Source organism: Mastomys coucha, unplaced genomic scaffold (genome assembly GCF_008632895.1).
Source record: "Mastomys coucha isolate ucsf_1 unplaced genomic scaffold, UCSF_Mcou_1 pScaffold14, whole genome shotgun sequence".
NCBI lineage: Eukaryota > Metazoa > Chordata > Mammalia > Rodentia > Muridae > Mastomys > Mastomys coucha.
In genome coordinates, this window is record NW_022196896.1 from 89,956,507 (window position 1) to 89,968,062 (window position 11,556).

General features: G+C 42.9%; 1 protein-coding gene across 3 annotated transcripts in view; it reads right to left on the bottom strand.

The window, feature by feature from the left end:
- The window catches only part of Mdh1b (malate dehydrogenase 1B), a 39,399-nt gene that overhangs the window by 19,344 nt on the left and 8,499 nt on the right, over positions 1–11,556 (bottom strand). For all 3 annotated transcript variants that reach the window (XM_031367726.1, XM_031367728.1, XM_031367727.1), the window contains 4 exons: positions 7,528–7,662; positions 7,206–7,348; positions 4,993–5,489; positions 1,923–2,064 (listed from right to left, as the gene is read on the bottom strand). In XM_031367726.1, coding sequence (XP_031223586.1) covers positions 1,923–2,064; positions 4,993–5,489; positions 7,206–7,348; positions 7,528–7,662 — 917 coding nt within the window. The remainder of the gene's footprint in view (positions 1–1,922; positions 2,065–4,992; positions 5,490–7,205; positions 7,349–7,527; positions 7,663–11,556) is intronic.

Sequence of the window (11,556 nt, forward strand, 5' to 3'; positions counted from 1 at the left end):
CTCTCTCTCCCTCTCCCTCTCTCTCTCTCTCTCTCTCTCTCTGTGTGCGTGTGTGTGTGCATTGTGTGTATGTGTGTGTGTGCTCATGTGTGTGTGCATGTGTGTGCGCGTGTGTGCGTGCGCGTGTGTGCGTGCGCGCGTGTGTGTGTGCATTGTGTGTATGTGTGTGTGTGCATGTGTGTGTGCATTGTGTGTATGTGTGTGTGTGTGCGCGTGTGCGCGTGTGCCTGTGCGTGTGTGTGTGTGTGTGTGTGTGTGTGTGTGTGTGTCTTCTGCTCTGCTCTAGATACCTTTTTCCTGTTCTTTTAAAAACACTCAATCTCTGGTGGAGACGGCTCTCTCTACTAGTAAAAATTCTAAAAGCTATCTGGACAGTCCATGGCTTTTCTGACCAAAGTCAGAAAAAGCTGGTTTTTTAAAAATTATAGGCTCTGACAGTGCCCGACTAATACAGAAGTAGAGGCTCACAGCCATCCATTGGACTGAGCACAGGGTCCCAATGAAGGAGCTAGAGAAAGGACCCAAGGAGCTGAAGGGTTTGCAGCCCCTTAGCACGAACAATATGAACTAACTAGTTCCCTTAGAGTTCCCAGGGACTAAAACTCCAACCAAAGAGTACACATGGTGGGACTCTTGGCTCCAGCTGCATATGTATAGTAGAGGATGTCCAAGTCGGTCATCAATGGGAGGAGAGGACCTTGGCCCTGTGAAGGTTCTATGCCCCAGTGTAAGGGAATAGCAGAGCAGGAAAGGAGAGAGTAGGTTGGTGAGCAGGGGGAGGGAGGAGGGGGCAGCGAGGAGGGAGGGGGAGGGAACAGGTTTTTTTTTTTTTTTCCTGAAGGACAATCTGGGAAAGGGAATATCATTTAAAATGTAAATAAAGAAAATATCTAATAAAAAAAGAAAGAGAAAGCAATAACTGATGCTTTCAAAATTCAAAAAATTATAATTAAAAAAATTATTGGATCTTCTGACCAAGTCAGAGGTCCTCTTAAGAAAAGATTCTTGTTATTCTGCAGAGGTTTCCAGATAGCTCAGCTCTCTCTAGAAAAAATTCTAAAGAACTGCTGTCTTTTTTTTTTTTTTTTTTTTTTTTTTTTTTTGCTATCTCATCTCATGCAGACCAAAAGCCCAGTTTTTTATTTATAGATCAATTCAGTTATTTATTCCAGGTTTCCTTTTGATTATCCAGTGAATCAGCATCCCACAATCCCAGCCTCTTAATTCTTAGGAAACAGCAAGCATGCATTTTCTTTTAAGATTGCAAAAGAATTCAGAGATCTGCCTACCTCTGTTAACCTAGCTGGGTGGGGCTCTGCCCTGAAATTACTATTTCTACCACACCTATGCCTAAACTCCCTCTTTCCTAGGCTGACTTTGAACTCAAGAATCTCCCTGCTTTTGTATCTTTCTGACAAGTTGATTCATAGTGTAGCTGCATTGTTCCATTAGATTCATGAAGCCCCTCATAATTCATATTACATCCTTATATTTTTCAAAATTTAAGAAATTACATGTATTTTGAATTCATGTATTTAGAACTCTTTTCTAAAGCCTTAAGGGTTGTCCTGAAGGTCCCAGGGTTTACCATTTTGCTGAGACTTTAGCCACACCTTCACCTCCTGGACTCTTGCTGTCTGATTGTCATGGAGTCATTAACATTAACTGGGAGGGCAGTCCTCAGAGGATCATGAACTTTTATATATTACTATACAAACAAGCCTTAAGTCCACAGCAGCCATCAACTCTCCAGGAGGCTCACACCACACAGGGATGGGGGAGGTGGGGTACTGTCCCAGGGACAGCAACCAAGTCACTTTGTCCCCACCAGGGTCATGCTAGGCTTATCAGGTGCTACAACTGTTAGACATCTTTTTCATTTATCTAATGTTAGTATACTTTACTTAGAAAATATACTATACCTGTCAAAAATAGAATTTAACACAGAGTGGTAATATCCAGGAGGTCCCTTAACCGCGCTCTCATAGTTGTAAACTTTTGCTTTCCTCAGATCAACATAGTTATTTCCAGTGATATTGCCCCAGATTATCACATCTTTAATGCCTGTGCAGAACAGAATCAGAAATGATTGAAATAAAGTTCATCAATACAAAATGTATTTAGATCCAATATGTTGTCTGTGTGTTTGTTTTAGGGTTGGTCCAATAATGTCCAACCTCATTAACCTGTGCAAAAGCCTCCTTAATTATCAGGGGTTGGCAGTCATGCGATAATGCCTTGTGAACAGTGTGCTGGATGGGTAAGTCAAGGAGTACTGAGGGAACTGCCATGAAAAAAATTGTTAGTGAAAATTGTATCACTTGTGCCTCTCCTAACTTCATTTCACACACACACACACACACACACACACACACACACACACACACAGAGTGCATGACCATGTGTGGATGAGTGTGTGTGTATAAGCCAGAAATGGCATTGGGAGTCTTCCTCCATCACTCTACTCTCCAGTATATCTTCTAAGAAAAGACCAGGACTGGCTGGCCAGCAAGGCCTGGAGATCTGCCTGTCTCCATCTCCTGTGTGCTAAGCTTACGGATGCACGTGATCACATGTGACATTTTACGAACTGAGATGTTTTCGCAAACCCAACCATAGCGGGAAAATTTTCAACTGTTTAGATTTTGACAAGGTACTTTGGATTCTGGATTGGAGTAGAACTGTGCGTAAATGACGACTCTCCGAGTAAGTTTCATCACTTGTAAAACCACAGTGATGGCATTCTTCATGGGAGGTACTTTTAGAAACAAGGTTTAGGAGGAAACAAACCAGTCCTATGACCTGCAACATTCTAGGGTGCGGGTGGTGGGAAGTGAGAAAACAGTAAAGAACATAAGTTGGAGAAAATAAAGATTGGTGTTTAATGTGATTCTGCAGTTGTTGATTTTCTAGAAAAGTTTTATACAATGTTTAAAAAGTTTTCCTTATTTACTCACTTACCTATTATTTTAGTTGGGGTTATTATTGCTATGATATTGCCACTATCAAAGCTATTGGGGTGGAAAGGTTTTATTGGGCTTACACTTCCACATAGTAGTCCATCACTGAAGATCAGGGCAGGAACCTGGAGGTGGGAACACCTTGGAGGGGTGATACTTACTGGTTTGCTACCTATAGATTGCTCAACCCATTTTCTTATAACACCCAGCCCAGGGGTAGAACCATCCACAGTTGGTTGGTCCCTCCCACATTAAGTACTATGAAAATGCCTTATAGGCTTGCCTACAGTCTGCTCTTCTGGAAACATTTTCTCAGTTGAGGTTTCCTCCTCTCAGATAAATTTAGCGTGTGTCAAGCTGGAAAAAAATAAACAGCTAGCCAACACATCTACTTACATAAAGTCCTGGAGATTAAATTATTGTCTGGTCTTTGCTAGTAAGATGACTACTAGACTAACCTTTAGGGTAAGATGCTGAAGCTGTATGCAGGAAGACAGAGGTACTCTGAGCTTTTCTGTAAAGAGGTGGATAACAGCATTAGCTATGACAGGTGCTCACTGGCATCCTGTACTGCATTGGCTTAGACTATTGTCAGCTCACATCTACTGTCTCCCCAACATTTGTTTTTAGAATGCCTGTACTTCCATGTTCATGGATGCTGTTGTAAGGACACAAAGGACCACCTCTAAGGATGTAAGAAGCTAAAATACACTAATGTGATCCAGTCTTCCTTTTGTATGATTCTGATATCTACAAATTAAAATCAATAACAAAAATTTAATTAGCTATAATAATCTTATAGGTTTAACCTCTTCCTAAGCTTTTTTCTTGCCGCAGGTATCTCTTGTGGGCACTTTGGAAATACTGTCTGTGATGGTTTTAATGAGAATAGCCCTCATAGGCTCATATATTTGACTATTTAGTACCTAGTTGGTAGAACTGTTTGAGAAGGATTAGGAGGTGTGGCCTTGTTGGAGGAGATGTTGAAGAAAGCGTGTCATTGAGAGTGGGCTTTGAGGTTTCAAAAGTGCCCACATTTCCCTATCTGTGCCTCTTGCTTATGGATCAGATGTAAGCCCCCAGTTAGTGCTCCAACACTACACTTGCCTCCTGCCATGCTTCCTGCCATGGTGGTCAGGGACCTACTGTCCAAAACTGTAGCAAGCCCCCAGTTAAATCCTTACTTTTATAAGTTGTCTTGGTCATAGTCGTTTCCTCACAACAGTAGAAAAGTAACTACCACACACTCTCACTGGATCATCACATCAATTCTAGGAAGGAGTTGCTGTATTGAAAGATGATATGTCTGAGGCCCAGCAGTCTAACTGTTCAGAGTCATATGAGTGGGAAAGGAGGCAAAGCCATTTGAATACAACCTTGGTGTTTTTAAAACAACATATACTACTTTCCCCATTATTATCATGGGGCAATGGGATATTTGGTTTAAAATTATTACAACAAATATTTGCTAATTTTATGATGATGGACAAAGTCATAAGAGTAGATTAAAAGAAGTGGACACAATTGCCCCATTTTCCACAGCTTCACGTTCCATCCCATAGCTCATTTAGCTGTTGCACACATTTTCATTTTAGGGGAGGATGCAGCGGCATTGGAGATGAAGCCTAAGCACTCATGCATGCAAGGCAAGAGTTCTACCACTGACCTACTGCCCCAGACCTGTACTTTAAAATATGATAGGGAAATTTTCTAAAAAAATAATCATTTTCATTACTGTTTGCTGCTATGATTGGTTTATTAGGTTATTACTACTTATTATTGCTAGTTTCTTACTGCCCTGAGTTTATGAATTAAACTGGACCACAGGATGTGTGTACAGGAAAAAAGATGGGCAGCGGGGGTGGGGGGGGTTAGTCAAAGTGGCATCCTCTGAGTGAGGGAGGACCACACTGGGTCCATCCTCCTGATCTATGTCACACATCCAGGATGGTCCCAGAGGATGTAGCTTTCTCTCCACTATTTGAACCCATGTTTCAAAACACAAGCAAGACACCAATAGGAGTTCACTCACTGGCTGAAGTTGTTTTCATCTTTCGGGCCAGTACTGCTTTTGCTTGGCCTTCTACCCCCAGAGCCACTGCGATGATGTTGCTTGCGATGGTAGGGGCATATTGCATGAGCAAAGTTGTTTTCAGATTCACAAAGCTTTTCCCTCCCACGATGACCTTGACAGATTCGTGAGCATTTTTCTCTATCAGGTAACCGTAGAGGCGGCACAGTGGCACCCTGCTCCGCAGGCAGCTCTCCATGCTGTACACTTCCTCTTCTGTGCTGTCGTCCAGGATGATGATGACTTGGGCCTGAAGGAAGGCCTTCTTCACTGTAGTGCAGAAGGAGACAGTGCGGAGGACTGGCGAGGCCAAGTCCTGGGTTTCCATCACTATGTTTCTGAGGCAGTCCTCCCTCTGCTCCTGGTCAAACAGGGTCAGGCTGATCTCTGAGTTCGTACCAAACACTTCCCCACTTACCAAGAGGGGAATTAAGTGGCAGCACACATAAGTACCTGCACTGTTTAAATGCAAAAGTTGGATGAAAAATGGTTAGATCCCTTCCCAGTTAAGCATTTTATTCTTAACCAATGTTTCTGCATGTGCTTCATAGGATGACTCACTGTTTTACATGAGCATTCTCACACTTGCACAGCTGTGCCTAGGAATCCAAATCAGAAGAGGGAGGCCTCACTACCCACTCCATCTCAGCATCTGACAATACCACCAAATAAAAATGTACTGGTGCATTAGATTTTTCAAATAAAAGAGCTCTCCCACATGCAGAAAACAAAACAAAAAATAAGCAAGCAAACACTCCTTATCAGATTGTTCTGCTTATGAATTCAGGTTTTCTCGTGAAAAGACAAAGACATATGCTTCAGCTAGCCATTGTCTCTTATACCTTTATCTACTAATGAATGCCTTTAGTTTTGAACAGATTACTTTTCTCACAGCCTTACAAGGAAAAACCCTTACAGGGATGGCTAGGATAAGCAAAGGTTGTGAGCTCTCTTTGAAACTGAATGCACCTTGATCTTTTATTGCAGCGATGATCAATGATGGGGTATTGGAAAATGTGTTTGGGAACTTTTGTAGCTCTTGCTGGGTGTGGGAAGGGCACTGTGGTGATGCCCAGTTCAGGGCTTTATTATGGACAGGTTCATGGGTATATGTGGTACAATTTCTGAATCTTTTCAGTGTTTGAAGTATTCCATAGTTGTTGTGATCATAAAAAGAGAAAGAGTTATAAGAATATGTTCTAAGGTGGTGTGGGGGAAGGGGGTGCCTCGGTGGGCCCATGACAAGGCATCCCTTCCCCCTAAGAGACCAGCCACATGCCAGTATAGTATAGAGTAGTTTATTTAGGGCATGGAGAGGGGAGTTAAGAGTGAGAGTGTAGTAGAGGCAGAGAGAAGGAGAGAGTAGAGATGTAGAGGCCAGCCATGGCCATGGCCACATGGAGAGGGGGTGAAGGGAATGGGGGAGCAATAGAGCAAGAGGCAAGAGAGAGGCAAGAATGTAAGAGAGAGGGGGGCCAAGCAGCCCCTTTTATAGGGCCAGGCTTACCTGGTTGTTGCCATGTAACTGTGGGGAGGAGCATACTAGGCTGCTGCCAGGAACTGTGGGGGTGGAGTCCACAAAAAATACCAACAGTAGCTATATAAACTTCCTCAAAACAGGTATGTGTTAGGATAGACACATGCAGTGAGGAAGACTGTGGAGGAGATGGAGGGGATGGTGGAAGCGCAGAGAGAAAGAACAACAAAGAGAGAGAGGGTGGTGATGCAAGGAGAATAGTGACAAGTAAGGACAACGAGGAGGAGGAGCACTCTTGAGAAGTAGAAAGAGAGGAAATGGAGGGGATCTAGATTGCAGATAGCTCTGAGCACAGGCGGAGGAGGAGCACTCTTGAGAAGTAGAAAGAGAGGAAATGGAGGGGATCTAGATTGCAGATAGCTCTGAGCACAGGCGGAAGAACCAAGGAAAACCAGCAGGTGGGGCGGGGGTGGGGTGGAAAGGTAGGGGGAAGGGAGAGAACAATGATCAGAGGGGACAAACTCAGGAACATTGCTTTAGATTGTGTGTGAAGACGTGTATTCATGTAAATCACATGGGGATGGATGCTGGTTTGAACCTGCTTAGGTATTCTTTCATCATGAACTTAATCCCATTCCATTGTCCTTTCTAATAATAAAAATTCAGGCTCATAAATCCTGGGGCTTGACTATCCCACCTGGCAATCCAGACCTGCAAGGGACTGATGAGATCTTTCATGTTTTCTTTATCCAACTCTTGTTCTGTATGCATCTGCATGTTCTCTTTAGCGATGACCATCATTAGTTCCGTTGTCATGTTGGAAGTGACACCATAGTAAAGCTAAATACCAGAAAAGAAAAACTCGACCTCAGAGAATAGATCATTATTATAGACCAAAGCCAGAGTAGAAAATAGACTAGGAGGAAGATGGAAGAACAGCTTGGAAAGCAAGAGTTTGAAATATGAACTAATGTTAAGGGAATGGTATGTTTGAACACATAAGTAACGCAATCCCTTACCTGGGCGTGTTCCAGAAACTCATTGTATCCTCCCAAAAGCAAGCCCCTGCCTCCACGATCCAGCAACTCTCTCCAGATAATGGGGGAGTTCCTGTGGTCCCACATATTCCTTTCACAAACATCTTCCAGCCAATCCTGTGGAAAAGCCTCCAATAAAAGCCATCTCTTAAATCTGCCCAAGAATTAAGTCCCATCTTAAACAACAGAGTAATGGCTTTTTAAAGTTCGCATTTAAAAGTATATTCATAATACACTCATATATATCATCAAATGGTAAAATATAAACTAGAAAATAGCAGTGAAACTGGTGTGATTGCTCATGATACATAATTATGCCACTGTGGAGGTAGAGTGAGGTGGACCACTATGAGTTCCAGGCCAGCCAGGGCTGCACAGTGAGACTCTGTTTCAATAAAAGAAATGAAAGGACAAAGAAATAAAAAAGAGAGAAAGAAGATAATGATGAGCTAAATAATAGATTAATAAATAAGAAATAGTCTGGGCTGGAGAGATGTCTCAGTAGTTAAGAGCACTGACTGCTCTTCCAGAGGTCCTGAGTTCAATTCCCAGTAACCACATGGTGGCTCATAACCATCTTATAATGGGATCTGATGCCCTTTTCTGGTGTGTCTAAAGACAGTGACAGTGTACTCACATAAAATAAATAAATCTTTAAAAGAAATATTCTCCAGGCCCAATGGCCAAATAAAGTGTGGGAACTTGCTTCTTTGCTGAAGTTCCTGTGTTTAACCTAAGGAAAGGCTATGTCTTCTAAGTTGGCTGATTTAGGAGAAAAACACCAATTTTCATTATATATGAGTTCTTTCTAGTTTTATGGCCACATACATTTTGGTACTCCTTTTCACATCTATGATTATGGTTTCTATGACTTAGACTTAACTGATGAGCTAAAAGTTATATAAAAGTTATGATATTCTCATCATTCTTATCAGAAAAAAAAAGTTTATGTTACCATTATCTGGTTTGGGTAGACCAAGATTTCCAGAGATAAGATCTGAGTATTGGTGAGGCACAACTTTGTTATTAGTTAGGTATAGTTGAAGAATCCTAGAGTCATACCATTGGAGGCATGTATTCTAAGGCCATCTCACAAGTAAACTCTATTTCTTGCTGGTGCTGAAGAGGTCCATGTTTTTATTCCATCTCAAAGCAAGAAGACTTTAATTTCAAACATGGTTCCTCTAATCACTGCATAGTTTGGCTGAAGAAAGAATGTGATCTACCCTAAAGGACTATAACAAGGAAAATAGGCTGATGGTCTATTAGCAGCTGGGACAATATGTGTAGGACTGAATTCTGTGAGTCCTGAACCAGGAGTGGAACAAAAAGATGGGCAGGGAAACTTCATCAGTGTGGATCACTCTTCTGCAATTTGGGAGGACATACTCTGGTGGGGACCCTAGAATACACTGGTACTCTATTACTAGATGGGCAGACAGAAGTTTGGGGAAAGTGATGACTCAGATAACATAAAAATGACAAATCTGCCAAGGAAGATAGTGGAAGAAGTGGTCAAAAGGGCAGTGGAGGGCTGATGAGATGACTCAGTGGGTTAAAGTGTTTGCCACTGTCTTAGTCAGGGTTTCTATTCCTGCACAAACATCATGACCGAGAAGCAACTTGGGGAGGAAAGGGTTTATTCAGCTTACTTCCACATGGTTGTTGATCACCAGAGGAAGTCAGGACTGGAACTCAGGCAGGTCAGGAAGCAGGAGCTGATGCAGAGGCCATGGAGTGATATTTCTTACTGGCTTGCGTCCCCTGGCTTGCTCAGCCTGCTCTCTTATAGAACCCAAGACTTCCATCCCAGGGATGGCACCACCCACAAGGGGCCCTAGCCTCTTGATCACTAATTGAGAAAATGCCCCACAGCTGGATCTCATGGAGGCACTTCCCCAACTGAAACTCCCTTCTCTGTAATAACTCCAGCCTGTGTCAAGTTGACACACAAAACCAGCCAGTACAGCCACCAAGCCTGATAAACTGAGTTCCATTTCTGGGACTCTCATAGTTGAAGCAAAGAATCAACTTATGCAAGATATTCTCTGTCCTCCATACATGTCTTAGCAATGCAGAACCCACCTCAAAACAAGCAACTAAGCAAGCAACAAACCAACTAACTACGTTAGTACACACACACACACACACACACACACACACACACACACACACACACACCTACTCACACACACACACACACACACACATTAATTTAAAAAGGCTAGTGGGCATAGAACTATGGGAATCTGGATAAATTGCTACTCAATCAGATTTTCTCAAGGGACCTGAGCTATACTTTATTCACCAAAGTTACAAGAAATGCACTACAGAGAGAAAGAACCATGTGTGGACCCAACTGGAATGTTAAGATACTCAAGTACAAAGGATGGGGGAGATGCCCATCAGAGAACATCTGTTTTAGAGTAATACTAACCAACCCCACAGGTAGGATAGCCAGGGAAACCATAGGCAAATAGCCTCACAAGAGACAGAGTTAGGAGACAATAGGCCTCTAGTCCTAAAAGCCAAGACAGTTCTTACTGCTGCTGAATGGTCAGTATATCAGCAAGGAAGACCAGTGATAGCATTTTGTAATGGCACCATCCATTGAGAACATCAATGTGCCTCTCGGGAAAACTGATGACACACTACATTCTCTTTATAATGTAAAGGAAAATGATTTGTCTAGATTGAATTCAACGTGTACTGGGTAGGGAATGAATGGCCTTTTCTGCTTGTACAGCCTTCACCAGAATCCCTGCCTACACACTTACAAAATATTTAACCTGACAATTTAGGGCTTGAACACAACTTTGAACCAAAGGGATCACCATATAGGAATAGAGATACAGTACTGAGCATGTCAGGAGGGGACATCTTGCCCTTATCACATAACACCGAGCTTCATAGAGGAGCAGGGCAGGCCAACAAATGTGCGGATACCAGGTAGAAGACTGACATATAGAAGGAACGGTTTGGCTCTTTCAAGTTGTAAAACGTATTATATGTCAGTGTAGTGTTTTCTTCTATTAGATACACTACTTAGCATTCAGGAATCAAGGGGTAGAATTAAGAGAGACCCTGTAAACCATCATTCCCAGGAACCTTCTTGGAGCATTTTATGGTTTCCAAAATTCTTTACCCCATGTGAGTTGGAAGGCTTTACATTTCCAGAGAGGAACAGTTCTGGCAGAGGTCCAAAGAGAAGTTTTGCCAGTCTCTCTGGGCTGGTGTCCTGAGTGGACCTTGAGTGCAAGCTCTGCAGCCAGTCCCTCAACACCCAGAGGAAGCTCCACTCCCAGGCGCTCTGACACGCCCAGAATCAGAGGTGAGGTGGAACCAACATCTGTCCTAACACCAGGAATAACTGGGACCAGCGGGACCAGGCACACAGGAACTCCACCAGCCCAGTGGCTCAGGTTCCTTCCGGTCTGTCTGGGCTGGTGTCCTGAGCAGACCTTGGGCGCAAGCTCCACAGCCAGTCCCACAAAACCCAGGGGAAGCTCCACTCCCAGGTGCTCTAACAAACCCAGTATCACAGGGTCACAGAGACTGCTTGACTCTAAGGAGTTCCAGGATCACAGGAAGGACAGGCTCCAGTCAGATTTAGCAAGGGCAGGTAGCACTAGAGATAACCAGATGGTAGGGGGCAAGCATAAGAAAATAAACAACACGAACTAAGGTTACTTGGTATTATCAGAACCCAATTCTCCCACCACAGCAAGTCCTGGACACACCATCACACCGGAAAAGCAAGATTCAGATATAAAATCAATTCTCATGGTGATGATACAGGACTTTAAGAAAGACTTAAATAGCACACTCAAAGAAATACAGGAGAACACAGGTAAAGAGCTAGAAGCCCTTCAAGCAGAAACACAAAAATCCCTTAAAGAACTACAGGAAAACACAAACAGGTGAAGGAAATGAACAAAACCATCATCCAGAATCTAAAAATGGAAATAGAAACAATAAAGAAATCAGAAAGAGAGATAACCCTGGAGATAC